Source organism: Drosophila kikkawai, chromosome 2R, assembly GCF_030179895.1.
Source record: "Drosophila kikkawai strain 14028-0561.14 chromosome 2R, DkikHiC1v2, whole genome shotgun sequence".
NCBI classification, from domain to species: domain Eukaryota; kingdom Metazoa; phylum Arthropoda; class Insecta; order Diptera; family Drosophilidae; genus Drosophila; species Drosophila kikkawai.
This window is the reverse complement of record NC_091729.1, coordinates 1,522,638-1,543,025: the sequence shown is the minus strand read 5'-3', so window position 1 is coordinate 1,543,025 and position 20,388 is coordinate 1,522,638. Positions and strand designations below refer to the sequence as shown.

Genomic DNA, 20,388 nt, shown 5'->3' with positions numbered 1-20,388 from the left:
TTTTAGCTAATAGCTTCTTTTTTATTATTCATTGTTTTAGTTTGGTTGCCTCTCAGACGGGAAAAGGGAAAAGAAAGCAGTGGTTCTGCAATAGATGCCTGAATTATTCCTTAACTAAGGAAGCTGCCAAACGTCATTCTGAAGTGTGTAGCAAAATAGTTTCCAGACTGCCCCATCCGCGCAACGCCACCCTCCGCTACACGAATGTTCATAAGGAGGTTAAGGTGCCATTTTCAGTATATGCTGACTTTGAAGCTATACTGCAGCCTGATGAGAAGGCTATTAGTCAAAAACTATTTAAAATAAATACACATGTGCCTATAGCATATGCATATTATATTAAGTGCGCGTATGATGATAGTTTAAGTAAGTTAGAAATTGAAACGACCTTAGAAGCAGGGCAAAATTTTGTTAATTCACTCATTACAAATTTAAAATATATTTATTCAAATTATATTTCAAAAGAAGTTCCCATCCAAATGTCTATGGATGAGGAAGAAGAATTCCAAAAAACTGATAAATGTCATATCTGCCATAGTCCCCTTTTATTAGATAGGGTGAGGGATCATTGCCATTTTACTGGTAAATTCAGAGGTGCTGCACATAATGCATGCAATTTAAAATATCAAGTCCCAGACTTCATCCCAGTTTTTTTCCATAATTTCTCCAGGTATGATTGTCATTTATTCGTGAAAGAATTGGCTCTCATACCTGGAGAAATGAGTGTTATTCCATCGAATAAGGAGCACTATATTTCCCTCTCAAAAACTATAACTACTGATGATGGGGGAAGTTTTCAGATTCGCTTCCTTGATTCTTTCCGCTTCATGTCGTCCGCCTTAGACACACTTGCATCAAACCTAGATGATGATCAATTAGTAACAACGAAAACTTTCTTTGAAAATCAGGAAGAATTTTCTTTGATGAGGCGTAAGGGTGTATTTCCTTATGAATATTTAGATTCAGTTGAGAGGCTATCAGAAACTTCTTTACCCCCCCGAGAAGCATTCTATAGCTCCCTAACAGAAACTAATTGTTCGGAAGAAAATTACACTCATGCACAGAGGGTTTGGGATAAATTTTCATGTCAAAATTTAAAAGATTATTTGGAATTGTATTTGAAAACAGATGTCTTGTTAATGACAGATGTTTTTGAAAACTTTCGAAATATCTGCATGAAAATTCATTCATTAGACCCTGCGCATTTTTACACCTTACCTGGTTTATCATGGGAGGCCATGCTAAAATATACCGAAATTGAGCTAGAACTGTTAACAGATATAGATCAATTAAAATTTCTGCAATCGGGTATTCGTGGTGGTCTCGTGCAATGCGTAAATCGATATTCAAAAGCTAATCATAAATATTTGGATTCTTATGACGATAAAAAAGAATCCCAATATTTATCATATATTGATGCCAACAATTTGTATGGATGGGCCATGTCCCAACCTTTGCCATATGGAGGATTTGAATGGGTATCAAGGGAAACCCTTGATAATATAAATATATTAGAGCTCCCAGATGATTCTGAATATGGCTACATGTTCGAGGTAGATTTAGATTATCCGTTTAGCTTGCATGAGACTCATAATGACTTACCATTTTGTTGTAGTAATCAGCTACCAACACCATCATCTAAAGTAAAGAAATTAATTGCAGATCTTAAAGATAAAAATAAATATATAATCCATTATAGAAATTTGAAACAGTGCTTAGAATGTGGGTTACAATTAAAAAAAATTCATAGAGGTCTTCGCTTCTTCCAAAAACCTTGGTTGAAGAAATATATTGATCTTAATAATTTTCATCGTACAAATGCTAAAAATCCATTTGATAAAGATTTTTATAAATTATTAAACAATGCGGTATTTGGAAAGACCATGGAGAACGTTGATAAACGCGTTAATATTAAATTAATTTCAGAATGGGAAAGTGCAACTCCAAATGATTCTCCCGGTCGTAAAAGAGATTGCGCCCGTTCACTGATTTCTAAATCTAACTTTCATAGTCTGAAAAAATTTTCGGATCATTTTTATGCATTTCAAATGACCAAATTAAATGTTTTATATAATAAACCATTATATTTAGGTTTTTCAATTCTTGAAATTTCAAAATGGAAGATGTATGATTTTCATTATAATTATATGAAACCAAAATTTAATGAAAACATACAATTAAATTATATGGACACAGATTCATTTATATATACCATCAAAACTGATGACTTCTATAATGATATTAGAAATGATATAGAGTCATATTTTGATACATCTGAATTTCCAGATAAAATTGCTGAAACGTATAATTTTCCTAAAACCAATAAAAAAAAGTTAGGGTTTTTCAAAGATGAACTCAATGGGAAACCCATGCTCGAGTTTGTTGGTTTACGCTCGAAAATGTATTCATATAAATTTAGTGAGGGTGATGGTAGCGCTGAAAAAACAATAAAAAAATCAAAAGGTGTCAAACGAAGCGCAATAGAGAAAATAGACTTTCATGATTATAAAAAGTGTTTGCTTTCTGAGGAGTCTGTGATAGGGTCAATGGCAATGTTTCGATCATCAAATCATGTAGTATCTACTATTAGGTGTAATAAAATTATACTTAATAGTAAAGATGATAAGAGAATTATAGATTCTAATAAAATGAGTACTATGGCATATGGGCATTATAAAATAGAAGAAAAAGATTTAGAATGTAAAATAGCTGAATTAGATGTAAGTATTTTCGAGTGGAATGAGAAAATAAAAAAAATTGAAAATTGTACAAATAGGAGTAATTTAGAACAAAAAAAATTAGAAGAATATTTACAAAAAAGAGAGGAAGACCAATTTAAATTGGAAGTCAAGGAATTAGAACAAGACCTATTTATAATAAGAAAATCGGATGATTTTAAATAAAAAGTATTTAGATAATATATTATAATAAACAAGTATAATTTTATTTAACTTTGTGAAACATGTAAAAACTTAATTCTAAGAACAAATATGTATTTTTTTAACAATATTAATTTTTTTGAACAATAAAAATTATTAGTTTTATTTATATTCATTATATATTTTTAAGAACAATTGTATATTTTCTTAATCAATTTAAAAAAAAAAAAGTTAGTAATAATAATAACAATTTTAGAAAAAAAAAAAAAAAAATTTTTATTTTTTAAATAAAGAAACAATATAAATTTCAAAAAAATTTTTTAAATAACTTGATTCATTTCATTATTGGTGGGAAATTCTTCTTATGGATCTAATATATTAGATTTCACAATTTGGGTGTAATTAGTTAATCCTCCCTCCATTAAAATTACATCATTTTCGTTTTGGTTTGTATCATCAACAAATGGAGGGGGGAGGGGGTTTTCATCTTCTTGGTCTATATTTAAAGGTAAGATTTGTTTATAATTTTCAGCGCCGCCTTCCATATAAATAAGTTCATTTTCATATAGCCGTCCTGCTTCTTCTTCTTCATCTGTGTCTACATAAAAAATCCCTTCTTCACTGATTAGATTATTTTCCAAAGCCTTATCTGTAAACAAAATTAAATAAAAAATAATTATGAAATATTCAACTATATACAAAAAATGAAAAATATATAAATACAAATTTAGTTCACTCACCTTTTTCATTCATATCATTTCCCCTATCTATAGAAAAATAAAAAGAGAAGAAAAGAGAAGAAAATAAAAGAAAAGAAAAAAAATTAGTATAATATTTCAAAATTGAAAATAAACATAAATTTAGTTTACTCACCTTTTTTATTAGTTGTATCATTTTGAATCTTGTTTTTCTCCCAGTCATAACCTTCACTAAATTTTATATTCTGGAAGAGAAATAACTTTTTACCTATGAAATTTCATCATTAAGTATTGATTGGAACTCATCAATGTTTTTAACCTTTATTTCATCGTTCGAAATCTGGGTTTCTTTTCTATTTAAATAATCATCTAACAGTCTATCTGCTATATTCCTCTTTTTTAAATATATTGCATTTATTTGCTCTGCCTCATCATTTCTAATTTCCCGCACTTGTGGTTCATCACTTAAATAATCATCGTTAATATCCTGATACCTGTTTTCTGTTGCAATTTGATGATCTGCCTCGCTCGAAATCTGTGTCCTAATTTTCTTGTCTTTCTTTCTCTCATTAACAAGAGCCTCTTGTGTTAACGCCTCAGCAAATTCAAAACAATTTATTCTAAGTGTTGATGGAGGAATATGATTTATTTTTTTATTGTCAGTATTTGAGGTGTGAGCTAATCTAGATCTATAGTGACATTTAATACCCACCTTGCCATTTGAATATGAAATAATAAAATATCTATTAGCCCCTCTGTGACCTAAATCGAAATGACCACCTATTTTTTTCTCCTGGGCTATTAATTTTTGCTTAAAGTTTTCTATTAATTTTTTTTTGGTTATGGCTATACCTGTGCTATTCATAGTTGAACTATTTTTTAATCTACGCGTCGTGTTTCTCTTCACTGGTATACGACTTACATTATCCTCATCATTATCGGCTATCCCCAACATGATCTTAAATGAAGAACTATCATCCGCCATAGTATTCGCTGTAGTTGTAGAAGTTGAAGTAACAGCTGAAGTTGATGTTTCAAATGTTGAACTATTGAGTAATAGCCTTTCCCTGGTCATCACAAGAGTTGTATTTGATTCGTTTCCGGTAGTAGAAGGTAAAATTGGTTCCAACGTCCTCATCGATTGTTCTTCTCCATTCTCGAATAAAATTGGTGAGGGTGCAGGTTTATTTGTTGTTGTTGTTGTTGTTCCATCATCATTATCATCATCATTGAAAATTGGTGAGGGTGCAGGTTTATTTGTTGTTGTTGTTGTTGTTGTTCCATCACCCTCACTAATGAGGGTTGTATCAACTTCTCTATCCTCATTCAAAATTGGTGAGGGTGCAGGTTTATTTGTCGTTGTTGTTGTTGCTACATCATCATCATCATCATCATTACCCCCATTAATGAGGGTTGTTTCCAGCGTTGAAGTTGATATTGCTTCTCCGTCCTCGATGAAAATTCGTGAGGGTGATGAAGGCGGGGTTGACGAAATTCGCAGCAGTGAAGGCACCATATTCTCACTCTCACTTTCACTTTCACTTTCACTTTCACTTTCAATTAATTTCTCATTTTTATCATTAATAATAGTTGAGGATATGTTTTTGTAAATTTCGGTATCTTCCAAAATTTCAAAATTAAATTCTATCCTCATTAATTTGTTCGAATTCGGTAAATTCATTAAAAACTCAACTTCATTTGATGAATTCCATGAAGTTGAGTTTGTTAAATTAGCTAGTACATATTTAACCGGAGCAGTCTTCACGCCACACCAAATAGTCGCGAAAACGAAGATCACGACCGCGTTGAAAGACATAGTGATGTTTTCCAATGTAAGAATAGTTGGGAACTGATCTGGACCGAAAATTCATTCGCCCTTTTCACATTGAGAACGAGCAGAGAAATTAAACAAAACATAGACATTCACATGCACATACAAACAATTATCAAGATTTTTCTTCGGTTTGTATATAGAAGGCACTGCTCGCCACGCACTATCAGCCGCATACCACACACGCATATACACAGAGTATATTCCACATCGCCCTCCACGCACATCGCCCTCAACGCACATCGCCCTCCACGCACTATCCGTCACGCATTAATTATAGAATTTCGTTTTTATGGACCCAGCTATCTTCTGACTTTGGAAAGCCTAGCCAGCGCACAAGCACACGATCCCCCTTCCGCTTCAAAATCTTCTCGACGAGATAAGTGTGGGGGAACATAGTCTTTTTTATTTCTTGGGCATAGAAACCGCCTTCTATAGGGGTCCCCTTCAGATCTTCAAGTAAATAAGTGGTGGGGAATGTGTTGTTAACATGTCGTATTCGAAAAATTTCTGTGGTCCAGCCCGCTATGTACCCCTTTGTGAATACATGTTTATATTTACTTATGCGTACAAATTCCCCTTCCCGTAAATTTTTGTTATTTAAAAATACTTTTCGGTGGTTGTAGACCGTTGATAAAAGTTGTTTCTCATTAGACGCATTGACGTCAATTGGTTTCATTTTTATTGTTCTATGCTTCCTGTTGTTGTAAATATCAATTAAGTTTTTATACATTTGAATCCATGTATATTTTCCATTGAAACTAAACTCACGCCACATAAGTTCTTTTAATGTTCTATTAAAACGTTCCACGATCGATGCTTTAAGAACGCTAAAAGTTGAGTAATGATGAATTTTAAATCGCGTCATTAATTCTTGAAATTGTTTATTATAGAACTCATTTCCATTATCTGTTTGTAAATTCTTGGGTGCCCCTCGACCAGACTTTAAAATGTTTAACATAGCTTTGGTGACATCTGTTGCATTTTTTGATTTCACCGCCTCCCCAAAAGCGAACTTACTGAAACAATCCACAACTGTCAATAAATATTTATAGCCTTTATTGACAGAAGCATAAGGCCTCATCTCAACTAAATCAGCTTGCCATAAATCATTAATTCCTTTTACTATCACTCGACGTCGTGGGAAGTTTTTTAATGTGGGGCGATGTAATTCATTCACAATATCTCGCTTACTCATATTTTAATTTTATTCGGGATGAATGGTGTTCGCTCCTTAGATATTGTTTCACTTTTTAATATTGATTGCGGGTGAATTATATAGCTGAAAATACTATTTTCTATTTCATCAATTTGCATTATTATTTCACGAAGATTTTTCTTTAGATAATCAATTTTTGAAGAAATTTCATTCACTTTGCTCTCAACATGATTTATTCGGGGTTTTACTTTAAAAATTGACTGTTTCTGTGGTTGATTGGAAATTACAGTAGATATATTTGTTAATACTTTTCTTGTTTCATCATCAACATAATTCTTTGTTACTACATCATTTTCATGGATGGGAGGTAAACAATTTTTAAATCTTTTTCTCTGAAGATTTAAATTACCATCAGAGTCAGTGAGTAAGCTTTGAAATTTGATTACCCCCTTTTTAATCTCCCTTGAGTACTCTCTCTCAATTAAAAAACATCCAAACTTGTCGAGTGTCATTATTATTATAAATATAAAAGCTGAAGGAATGGTATATTTAACTTTCAACTAAATCAGTTTTCGGATCTCTTTCACGGTGTGCGAATGGGCTTTTTTTAAGCAAAGTTCCTTCTATTTCCACCTGTTGCGTACGAAGATTTGGTGGTGGTGGGTTTTTTGAGTTTATAAAACTATTAATATTTTCAATTTGATTAATTATGTTGTTCATCAAGATATCTATATTTTCTAATTGTGTAATCATTTTTATTGCTTTACTCTCCAACTCTGATACTCTTTTATTTCGATTCTCAAATGATTTGTCAATCGATTCCATTTGTAGTAATTTAACATCGTCAATTTTCTTGTCTACATATAGTTTTATGACTAAGTCATTACCATTTATTGGTTGTGAAGAGTTTTTTATTCTTTTTCTCTGTACATTTATATGGCCATCAGTATCAAGATAAACACCCGTGAGACTTTCAAGCTCCCTTTTGAAAAGTGAGGAAAATTCTCTATCATTCGAAAAATGACCAAACTTGTCAATTGACATTTTAATATTAATTAAAAATTATAAAGTGTCTTCTATTTTATTAATATATTATTTTTTCTTCTCGCAATTCTTCTATTATCGATAAAATCTCATTAGAATGTCCATTATGTCCAGCAGCTTTTGAACTCATTAAAAGCTGTAACCTCTCTACAAGCTCGTTTACATTATTCCAATAAATATACCTAGGTTTCGATCGTTGAAGCTTCATATATGCTGACCCAGTATATTTTCGAGTGGGTGAGACAGCTGATGTCATAAGAGGTCTAATAATTGATGAATATTTCTTCGAGCGATTTCCTTTTAATTGCCCGTCGGGTTCATAGTTTCTTTTGTGAGCACTTGTCTCAATTAAAATTTGTTTATATATTTTTAAATCATCTTTAGTATAGTCACGAGGTGCGTTATGAAAAATTAGTGAGTATAGACCCTGTGTTAAGGTCCATGAGTTTCCACTCTCCAATTCCATTTTATTTTTTTGAATTTTAAGTGCACTATTACCTAACATCAATATATTATTTTCTTTTCGAGGTCCGTAACTATTGTCTAGATGCTTTTGTTTCTTTAAATGACTAATGTTGAGATCGTATTCCACTCCTTTTTCTTTATTTACATTTTCTTGATCTTCTTCTTCTTCTTTTTCTTCATCTTCTTCTTCTTCTTCATTTGAATCAGAATCAGAATCAGAATCAGAATATCTTTCAGAATCTTGTGAAAAAAATTCATCTTCGCTTTCTTTTTCGCTCACATACTGTTTTCTCGCGACATGATGCTCCTCCTCTTTCTTTATCAATGATTTTTTCTCAGGTACATTACCATCATTGGAATTTTTAAATTTCTTATTATCAGCAAGAATTGCATGTAAAGGCGCTGTAATTGGTTTAAAAGTTTCTTCTAAATTTGAAGCATTCTCATTTTTCATTTGTTTTAATTCATTGAACTTTCTTTTTAAAATATTTCTACTCTCTGTCAACTGTTTTAAGACTTGACGTTTCATTGCTCTAGTTTTCTCAGACACTCACTTGATACTGTGAGAAATGTAAATGTAATTAAATATTTATAACAAATTTATTTGTGTTTTTTGAAGAAAATTTATTTTTATTATTGCAAATATATAGCTTAAAAGTATTAAAAATGTATACATTTTTTATGATTTCACAACTTTATTTAATTCCAAGTACAAATTATTATCATCCTTTTTCAAAATATAAAAACGGTTATCCTTTATAATGTTGATTGTTGCATCATCTAAGGTTGAGTAGCGCTCCGGTAAGTATAAAATATACTCCTCAAGTTCAAGAGCAAGGGAAGTTCCATAGCTGGTTTTTTTACGTTGAGCATTCATAATCGGGTAAAAGCAATTTGTTTTCATCTTGTTCTTGGTGAGTAGAGGTTTGGCCATCTTTCCATTGAAGTCCTTAATAACTTTCATTACCATTTCCGGGTTGGTCATATTGCAGATGATTCCTGTTTTTTTCTAATTGATGGAAAATAAATGGAAACAGATTGTTGTTATTATATAGTTTAATAGTTGTTTAATTGTTGTTAATATGCAGTTAATAGCTGTTCTTACCTGTTTTTTTAGCAGTTAATTGTTGTTAATATGCAGTTAATAGCTGTTCTTACCTGTTTTTAGCAGTTAATCAACTGTTTTTTCCAGGCTGTTTATAGATGTTGTTGTTTGTTGTTTGTTGTTTGTTGTCTGATTTTTAACTTTGACTGTGTGTTAAAATAATTTTCACACCGATTTTATAGTCGAGAGTAGAACAACCCTCTCAATTTTTGAAGACATTCTTTCATTTTAAATTCGGGAGCAGACCAATCAGAGAAGAGCATAGTTGAGACATAGGGTGGGTTTGAAACGATCTCAGAGAAAGTATTCTAAGATCTCACCCAACCATGAGACAAATAGTTAAAAATAGGGTGGGTTTGAAACGATCTCAGAGAAAGTATTCTAAGATCTCACCCAACCATGAAGCAACTAGTTAAAAAATAGGGTGGGTTTGAAACGATCTCAGAGAAAACTAGAGAAGAGTGTAGACCAATCATGAGTTGATAGAGAGTAAAAATTGTAGAGACAGGTGTCCACAATTGTTTGTGTTAAAGGCTTGCTTTCTATCATAATTATAGCTAATATTATTCCCCAAGTATTTCACAACTTCTTTTGGTGGTTGTAAATTTCCAAAACTATCAAAGTAGTGTATATTTTTTTTATTTTTATTATAAGCTACCCAATGTGTACCATTTGATGAGGCATCGCCTAGGTTTATAATTCCTGATTCATGAATCCAAGGTGATTTCGGTAGTGAGTCTCTCATAAATACACCTCGAAAATGAGGAATATATTTTTGAGCAAAATCTAAAATTTCAAAATTTGAAAGTGCCTTCTTGGGTAGCTTACTGATTAGTTTTTTTGATTTCCTCTAAATGGGTTAAGATATAATCCATACCCTTTTCTATAAGGTTTCAGAAACATACCTTCACCCACACTAATACTTTCCATTTTTTTATTATGACGTTTACTCTCTTCTAGTTGTTTTTTACTCGTTGATGCATTATTGATGGCTTTAGCAATAGCTGCGCTGCCAGAAGCAACACTACCCAGTGCACTAAGTGCAGTCAAAATGGGGACGAGTGGTAAAAAACCACCAACTTTGGGTACATTAATTATGCGAGGAATCTTTATTTTTTTCTTATTGCGACCAATTGATTTACTCACTGCTTTGCGTGCAACCTTAATAGCACTCATGAGATCTAATGGTTTCTGTTTTTTCAATGCTCGCATTCCTGTTTGAATAACATTTGAGAATGTCTTACCTTTTCCTCCCCTTTTCCTACACTTCCTCTTCACTCCCTTCTTCTTCTTTTTCATACCCATTCCGAATTTCTTTTTAGTTTTCATGATATTTGTGACTAAGTATGCAGCAGTTTTTTCACCCAAACTACTATCCCTTGAAGTAACACGATCCCACGCTTTATTTATTAAAACTGCATCCGCCTTGTGACGGTCACTTAACTCCTTGTGTTGTGAATATGCAATATCATGAGTTCTACATGCCTCATCTAATTGATTTATTCCACGATCTCCGCGATCCAATCTCTGTTTTAACTTTGTACCAGGTCCACAAAAATTATAACCAGGAATATGTGCTTCAAATGGAAGCGTGTTAATTATTTTGTTAATAATGCCACTACCTCGCTTCAAGTTTGAACTCTGACTGTGATAATTATAAAAACTTTTACCCATTTTATATAATGTTTAATCAATGAGCATTTCTCGGTGAATGAACTACATTATACATGTGAATATGCGTTTAATACGTCAAAAACAACAGATTTGTATTAGAGACATTGAGGGTGGAGATGATTCATTTAAAAATTCATCACCACGACATAGTCTACTATTACCTGATACTATCAGAGCTCTGATTGTTGGATCATCGAGCTGTGGTAAAACCAATATTCTAATTAATCTTTTGGAAAGTCCAAATGGTCTAAAATTTGAGAATATATATATTTTCGCAAAAAGTTTGTATCAACCAAAGTATCAGTATTTAGAGAAATTAATTAAACCGATAAAGGGTATGGGGTACTACACATTCTCACAAAATGATGAAGTTTTACCACCTGAAAAGGCAAAAGAAAACTCCATCATGATCTTTGATGATGTCGCATGTGAGAAACAGACTAACATCCGTTCATATTTCTGTATGGGACGCCATAAAAAAATTGACTCATTTTATTTATCTCAAACATATACACATATCCCAAAGCACCTTGTACGCGATAATGCTAACGTGATTATAGTGTTTAAACAAGATGATCTTAATTTACGAAACATATTTCGCGATCATATACATGGTGATATGACTTATGATTTATTTATGAAAGTTTGTCGAAAATGTTGGGAAGATAAATATGGTTTCTTAATGATAAGTAAAGATAATGATATGGATAATGGGCGATATAGAAAAGGTTTTAATGAATACATAATTATTTGAGAATATAAGTTTACATGTGTAAGCTCTATTTTCACAGTTTATTATTAGATTTCAAAATGAGTAGATCATTCACCCTCACATTAAATGGTAATGAACCCATTACGAACATAACTTATTTCCCACCCATTGAATTAAATAATGGTGAATTTGAGTGCGCGCTAATTGATTTTCATATGTACAATTCTATACCCAATGTTGATAAAAGTAATAATCTATTCCATATCGGAAATAGGATAATTGAAATCCCCATCGGATCTTATGAACTCGATGATATTCATGATTTTCTGAAAAATAAGCTTAGAGATTATGGTCTCGAGAAAACATTTCAGTTGGAAAGTAATAATAATACACTTCAAGTTCATATTTCAACCACCCAGGAAGCTATATATTTTAATAGAGAAAACTCGATTGGAAAATTGTTTGGTTTTAATAAAAGGGTGCTCAATCCTGATCAGAAAAAAACGTATATATCCGATCAACCAGTGAACATTTTAAAAATAAACACAATACGCTTAGTGTGTAATATTGTTAGTGGATCATATATTGATGGCAGACAGGATCATGCATTGTATGAATTTGGGATTAATGTTCCACCGGGCTATAAAATGAATATCACACCTCACAATCTCATTTATTTACCAGTCAACACTAGAGAAATAAGTACTCTCTCTATACACATAACTGATCAGAACGGTGATTTGATAAATTTACGTGGCGAAAACTATACGATCCGTCTACATTTGAGATTGATACAATGATTATATATAATAAAAGAGCTGATACTTTTCACAACCAACGCACTTTCAATCGTAAAGTTATAGGAAGAGGTTCGAAGTCAAGTACGAATACGCTCACATTAAAAAATAAATTAATTTTAAAATCACTGGGTTTCAAATTACGAGTTTAAATAAAAGTTATGGGTTTGAACGAGGTATTAGCAGTACGAGAAAAGCCCCTTTCTGACGATAGTATATCGAAAAAGGAATACCACAGCTATTCACCATATCAACAATCATTTAAGTCAAATGATGAGATAAGAATAACCATTCAAAATCAAGATTTATATGTACTTCCTAGTGAGAGTTTTCTTAATTTTCAAGGAGTTATTAGCATCTTGGGGGAGGGTAATAGGTTGATAACCCGAGATGTAATTGGGAAATTGCGAAATAATTGTATGGCGTACTTCTTGGATGAAATACGATATGAAATAAATGGTGTTGAGATAGATAGAACAAGATTTGTTGGCGTTACTTCCACATTAAAAAACTTTGTCTCTTTAAGTCATCTTGAGAGCAAGAGACTTTACAATTCTGGATGGAGTGGAGGAGTCAACTTTAACATTTCCCATCACTTCAACTTTTCTGTACCCCTTAAAAATCTAATGGGATTTTGTGAAGATTTCAAAAAAGTCATATTAAATTGTAAACATGAGCTGGTGCTATTAATTACTAAAAACATGAATGATGTATTTGAAGATAATGTATCAAATCAAAAGTTTCAAGTTGATATAACTAATATTATATGGAAAATTCCTCATGTGACACCAAGTGATTCATCAAAAATCAAAATGTATGATATTATAAACAGTGGGGCAAATCTTCCAATTGCTTTCCGTAGTTGGGATACGTACATTAATCCGAAACTGAGTAATGGAACACATCATGTTTGGAATGTTAAACTAGCTGCTAACCGTGAACGTCCTCGATTTGCATTGATCGTATTTAAAGATAATCATCAATTTGTTACAAATAATTTGAGAAATTTGAAGATTTACCTAAACTCTGAAACATACCCGTACGACGATTTAAATATAGACTTTGATAAGGATCGATTCGCTCACCTATATGAAATGTATTCCAAATTTCAATCTAGCTACTATAATCGAAATGAAACCCCACTGTTAGCGCCTATGGAATACAAAACTAAAGCTCCTATTTTCGTGATAGATTTATCGTACCAAAATGAGACGGTAAAATCAGGACCGATTGATGTTAGGATTTCGACTGAACTTAGTCAACCGCCTAGTGAAACTGTTCAAGTATATTGCGTACTGATACATGATCGTTTAGTTAAATATAACCCGTTGAATGGTCTAGTTCAGCGAATTGTTTAATAATCAACCATGAGGGGGGATACTGCTGCAATTGATATTCAAGGATTTATTGGGAATAACAATAAATTTATTCTAAAAGAAATTGGAGTGGTGTTTAAAAAAGATTCAAAACTAAATTCACATTTTATAATACACTCTCCATATGATTTCACTGAATTGGATAAAAAAACGAGAAAAACAGTTGCTTGGTTAACAAAACAACATCATAAAATTTATTGGAACGATGGCATAAGCTTTTTCAAAGAAGCACAAACGTATCTAAGAGAAATAATAAGGAATAAGGAAATTATTTGTAAAGGTCATGAAAAAAGACTTTTCCTCAAAAAATTTCTAAAAACACGAGATTTAATGAATATTGAAGAAATCGGATGTCCTGCTTTAAAAACAATGGATGGAAACCAGTTTCCATTTTGCTCACTACATCTGCAGGAGGGTGTCTGTGCACTCAACAATGCTTACAAAATTTTAAATTTTTATGTACCCGAAAATTCTAGTAACTAGATTTCTTCATTCACAGTTTGAGAGTTGAGAGAAGAAGAAGTTTACGAAATGAATAAATCCAATAGCATTCGTAATATTAATTCTTCCTCTTTGATAAATAACATTAATTTATTTATCAATGATTTTCGAAATGTGATTACCAAAGAGGATTTACAATTACTGTTGGAGTCAAGGAACATGTTCATGAACGCTGGAGTAAAGGAGTTTAAAAAAACAACATATGGAGAACATATTAATTTATGTACATTTTCTTATGATAATATAGAAACCTGTGCATGCTTTCATTATGTAAATCAGCAACATAGAGTCAAACAACTAATTTCATCATATAACGAAATTAAAAAATAAAGAAAAAAGAAAACTGAACATCTCTCCCCCTTCTTTGAACACAATTTTATTTTTCAAGGGTGGGTATGGTATAGCAACAGGTTTCACATTTTTGTTTTCATAAAAGGTGTATAAATGTAATGTGGCATTTAGATGTACCTTCAGTTTAAAATAAACACTCAAACTATTTTCATCGGAGGAGAACACAAACTCAAAATGATCTCGGAGAAAATTGAAGAATTTTTAAAAGAGTATGGAAACGAAATCTTTAAGGAACACGTTACGAAATTGAAGACATTTCAAACATATTTCAAAGACGTGGAAGCCACTCCGGTAGTTCGTTCCAAGTATGGGGAACACCTATCATACTGCGCCTGGGCCTATGACGATTGCAAAGTTGGACCTGACACCTGTAGATGCATGCATGTTGAGAAGAGAGAACAAGATGCCTTAAAATTAATGGATCGATATATTAATTTATTTAAAAGACTTAATAAAAACTAAATTTTGATGAGAATAAACTCTGACTTTTATTTCACATGTATTTTTTTTTTTTTCTCTATTTAAAAGGGTAGGGTGGGTGACACCTTCAAATTATACAACAAAATATATCATTACATGTTTAGCCAAGTTAATTGAATCTACTTTCCACCAATTAAAACACACAAGCAGGCCTGGGTAGACACGAGCCACACACACGATCTCACAAATTCATAGATCAACAGGTAAGCAACAACCCTCGCTAGAAATTTCTTGGCACAAGCTACACACAAGCATAAGAACATTTCCCATCCACCACCACCACCACACGAGTCGGCCAGGTACAAACCGTTCAGGCACAAGCCACACGATCTCACAAATTCTCACGCATGACAACAGGTAAGCAAGTCTCACAACAACCCTCGCTAGAAATTTCTTGGCACAAGCATGAGAACTCACCCCATCTACCACCACACGATCTCACAAATTCTCACGCATGACAACAGAAACAAAACCGTTACAAGGTATTACACGTTTAGACAAGTTAAATAACCGGGGTGACTTACACACCTGTTATCCTAATTGAATTACATTAACACAAGCCGGATACGCACAATAACTAACCCTAATAAATTCTTATGCATTATGCCTCATCCCTCCCTCCTTCACAAATTCTCACAAATTCCTTATGTCTCATCCCTCCCTCCTTCACAAAATCCCACAAATTCCCATGCTTGAACACACACACCTTATCCCTTTAACCCCTCCCAATCAGTTTCTCACGCTTAACAACACACAAAACTGCATATGATCATGCATGCGTAAAATAATGAGGGGGAGGATCTTACCCTAAACCCCTTCCCCCTAATAATTAATTGATTTTTTATGCTAATTAGGACACCTGCGCCCCCCTCGCGCGCAGTCATGCGTGACTAATGACCCTCCGCACCCCTCGTGCGCAGTCATGCGTGACTAATGACCCCCCCACCCCCTACCAAACTGGCCAAGGACCCGCAATACTCTTCTACTTTCGTTCCAATTTCTGAATATCGTCATTTCACTTAAAGATACTTGAAGCCGAAGAATATGTCTCATGATCTGAGAAAATCGAGGCACACGTTTTTGAAAATAAGGCACCAATTCAATAAATGGTCTTACGACGGTCTCTTAATTGCACCGATTAAAAGGACGGACCTTTAACGTAAGGATTTTCTAGGAATTGGGTCTGATTTCTCCACCGCACACCTCATAGCTCAGATACTGCGTAGTAGGTTCAAGAAACCCACATTTGGTAACGTTAAATGGCAACCCTGGTACAGTCAACACATTTAATACAACCTTCAGCCTTCGGAAAGCCTTTTCTTCCGAGTTTGCCATGATTAACACGTCATCTATGTAAACTATCGCAAATAATCATGATAATGAAGGTAGAAGATGCACTCTACAAACCAAACGGCACGGCAGATCAGACAGACGGCAACTCGTAATGGTATATATGATAGCACAAATTATTATTTTTCAACAGAAACATTTTCCCTCACAGGGTCTGACATAAGCGGCAAAGGCCACTGTCCGAAACCATTTTCGAATATTGCTTCCGATAGTCTAAGCACAACCTATCGTAGCACAGGGCTCGCCAATGGGAAGGCAGATGGGCAAACAACACTGCAATCAAACACATCTCTATTCCCATCTTTTAGCCAATTCAGCTCCCAAATCAAAGAATAATTGGAAAGGGCTCACCCGATACTGTCACTGTTGAATCACACAAATCAACTCGCTTCTACATGCAGCTGCCGCTGCCGCTCGCAGCCGCTGATACCCATCTCGTGCACACAGATGCAATGTGACCACCGTTATCACGCCTGAAGTGCGTCACTCCAGTTCTCCGCACTTCAGCCGCAGTTCCGCCAGTGTGCTGTTGTTGTTGTCTTCCATTCTTCCCCAAATTTTCTGGCCGACAATGATGACACTTGCAACCGTCCGGCTCAACACGCGACCAGTGCATTTGACTGTCTCGCACCACGCGGCTGCGCAAGCTTTCGATGCGCTACTGAATTTAATATCGACCGAAAATCACTTTATCAGAATGCCCGCGAGGCTATGGTGAATCCCACTTCTGATGTCGGAGATAACCGTTATTTAATTTAACCGTAGTCGAGCCAGCGAGTTCTGTCCGCCTGCGCACTCAAAACGTATCTGTCATCACGTCACTTTTCCTTTAGCCTTTCCACATTTTCTTAATTTTCACTCAAACGTCAATCCTAGACAATCTCTAGCTGTCTCTCTCACTCTTTCCTATTGTTGCGACAGACGAACAGACCTCACTCAGTAACAGACAGTCTACTGTCCTTTTCCTGTTACCGACTCAACTGTCATTGCGCCTGCGCGCCAGCGACACCTACAGGCTACCAATACCTGAACATGCCGAATAATTCTGTTGCCATAGCAACAAGCTTTCCAAATTTGCACTTAGCAATCAACTCGCCGACATATGTATATGCTTGTTGCCAAGGCAACAGAATTATTCGGCATGCCCAGGTATCTGTAGCCTTGAGGTGTCGCTTTGAACGGGTTGAACGGGTATCAGGACATGGACAGAAGACAGTCTGTTACCGAGTGAGGACTGTTCGTCTGTCGCAACAATAGGAAACAGCAACAGAGACAGCTTGATATTGTCTAGGATTGTCGTTTGAGTGAAAGTGAAAAAGGGGTGAAAGGAAAAGTGGCGAGATGCTGCATTCAATTTAAGACTGCGCAGGCGAACAGAACTTGCTAGCTTGACCACGGCTGAATGAAATGACGGTTTCTCCGACATATATCTAGCGACCCCAGCGATCTCCGTTTTGCCACCTTCGGCAAATTATCCGTTTCATTGAAGTTCTTATAGGTAAGCCACATTTTTTGTTTTTTTGGTCTGTGTTTTCAGAGTGTTTTCAGCATTTAAATCTATAATATAAACATCGAAACCAATCTGCAAGGGTATACAAACTTCGGCGTGCCGAAGTTAGCTTCCTTTCTTGTTAATAATTTGTTTTCCTTGAAAAACAAATTTTTTTTTCAATTTGATACCCTGTAAATTTTTAGCCGTGGTACATTATGTAGTTTTATAACAATTACCTGTCGTTAAATGCTGTTAAAATATTCTTTTATCTTATTTGGTTCAAAAGATATGATTTTTGCAACGCTAAATGAGAAAAGGAGCTACTGTGCGTCGCTAGGAGTACGTGACCGGGGCTGTTCCTTTCCCGGGCATCCGCAACACGCAGCCGGTCCCGCATAGTCGTCTGCCATACTTATAACCTGGGCTGCCCCGGCCGCTCCATCCCGGTAAGGCAGTTCGCCGATTTCAGCAGTCCGCGTGTCTGAGCCGCTAGCTTTCAACAGGCTGGTCGATAAGGCAGAAACGCCCTCTGCATGACGTTAAGCAATATCGCGGGATAGTGCCAGGGGTGTCGTCGTCAATGACTAAGTCGTCTAACAGCTTATTGGTGTCGTCGACTTCGTCATCGACATCGTCCGACTCGGCTAGAAAGACCTTAATCTTGGCCTTCCTGTTGCCCTTCCGGACCTTTTGGTCGGATTTTTTTATTTGTCCTAGGCATCGCTGGTTGATGACGCGCAAAAATGGTTCTTTTGTTCTTATCTCCTGTTCTGTCTTTAGAATGGCCCTGTCCATATTAACACATTGGTTCTGAACTCGCAGAGCCTTCAGCACCCTGACATGCCTCTTGGGTAACCAAATGCGAGATCTGGACCTTCCCGACATTTCCTTAGCGAAGACGAGCTTACTGCTTATCCTTTCATATGCGTCGCTTGACGAGGCGAGCGCGGTGGGGTCGAGGGGTTTGGGGCATTGAAGAAGGTTGACCATGACTTCGCCCCAAAGACACGGCAAGGCAACGTCCGACCCATGGTTGCCCAGCCCTGGGAGAGCTCAGTAAGAACGAAGCTGGGTTAACCCCTCAGTTGCGAGCCGTATAATCAGAGGGCACTGGTCGCTTAATGGACCTGCCAAGTCTCGTGAAACTGTCGCTCGCTGTACAGGGGGTACGGGGGTACAAGGGGTACCACGCGGAGGTTTCACTTTGAAGAGATAGTGGTGTATCAAATTGATGATTTTCCTAAGAGTCGACTTGCTGCACTAGTAAAGTCAGGGAATAGAAAAACTATACTAATCTTGCCTTGGTCTGAAACAACAACACTCGTAACTGTACAGTTTTATATATATATATTATTATATATATGTCGGAGATAACCGTTATTTAATTTAACCGTAGTCGAGCCAGCGAGTTCTGTCCGCCTGCGCACTCAAAACGTATCTGTCATCACGTCACTTTTCTTTTAGCCTTTCCACATTTTCTTACTTTTCGCTCAAACGTCAATCCTAGACAATCTCTAGCTGTCTCTCTCACTCTTTCCTATTGTTGCGGCAGACGAACAGACCTCACTCAGTAACAGACAGTCTACTGTCCTTTTCCTGTTACCGACTCAACTGTCATTGCGCCTGCGCGCCAGCGACACCTCAAGGCTACAGATACCTGGGCATGCCGAATAATTCTGTTGCCTTGGCAACAAGCATATACATATGTCGGCGAGTTGATTGCTAAGTGCAAATTTGGAAAGCTTGTTGCTATGGCAACATAATTATTCGGCATGTTCAGGTATTGGTAGCCTGTAGGTGTCGCTGGCGCGCAGGCGCAATGACAGTTGAGTCGGTAACAGGAAAAGGACAGTAGACTGTCTGTTACTGAGTGAGGTCTGTTCGTCTGTCGCAACAATAGGAAAGAGTGAGAGAGACAGCTAGAGATTGTCTAGGATTGACGTTTGAGTGAAAAGTAAGAAAATGTGGAAAGGCTAAAGGAAAAGTGACGTGATGACAGATACGTTTTGAGTGCGCAGGCGGACAGAACTCGCTGGCTCGACTACGGTTAAATTAAATAACGGTTATCTCCGACATCAGAAGTGGGATTCACCATAGCCTCGCGGGCATTCTGATAAAGTGATTTTCGGTCGATATTAAATTCAGTAGCGCATCGAAAGCTTGCGCAGCCGCGTGGTGCGAGACACCGGAGTCGTGATAGGCAGTCAAATGCACTGGTCGCGTGTTGAGCCGGACGGTTGCAAGTGTCATCATTGTCGGCCAGAAAATTTGGGGAAGAATGGAAGACAACAACAACAGCACACTGGCGGAACTGCGGCTGAAGTGCGGAGAGCTGGAGTGACGCACTTCAGGCGTATTAACGGTGGTCACATTGCATCTGTGTGCACGAGATGGGTATCAGCGGCTGCGAGCGGCAGCGGCAGCTGCATGTAGAAGCGAGTTGATTTGTGTGATTCAACAGTGACAGTATCGGG

The 20,388-nt window shown here is 35.6% G+C and overlaps 2 protein-coding genes across 9 annotated transcripts in view; one reads left to right on the top strand and one right to left on the bottom strand.

The window, feature by feature from the left end:
- LOC121502033 (transcriptional regulator ATRX homolog) overlaps positions 1 to 20,388 on the top strand; it is a 530,985-nt gene that overhangs the window by 247,039 nt on the left and 263,558 nt on the right. The window lies entirely within an intron of this gene.
- LOC121502028 (putative uncharacterized protein DDB_G0271982) lies at positions 3,234 to 5,119 on the bottom strand. The gene is made up of 4 exons (XM_041774645.2): positions 4,500 to 5,119; positions 3,753 to 3,822; positions 3,620 to 3,646; positions 3,234 to 3,528 (listed from the first exon to the last, which is right to left on the bottom strand). Exons 1-4 carry the CDS (start codon positions 5,091 to 5,093, stop codon positions 3,242 to 3,244), a joined length of 978 nt encoding a protein of 325 aa, XP_041630579.2. The 5' UTR covers positions 5,094 to 5,119; the 3' UTR covers positions 3,234 to 3,241.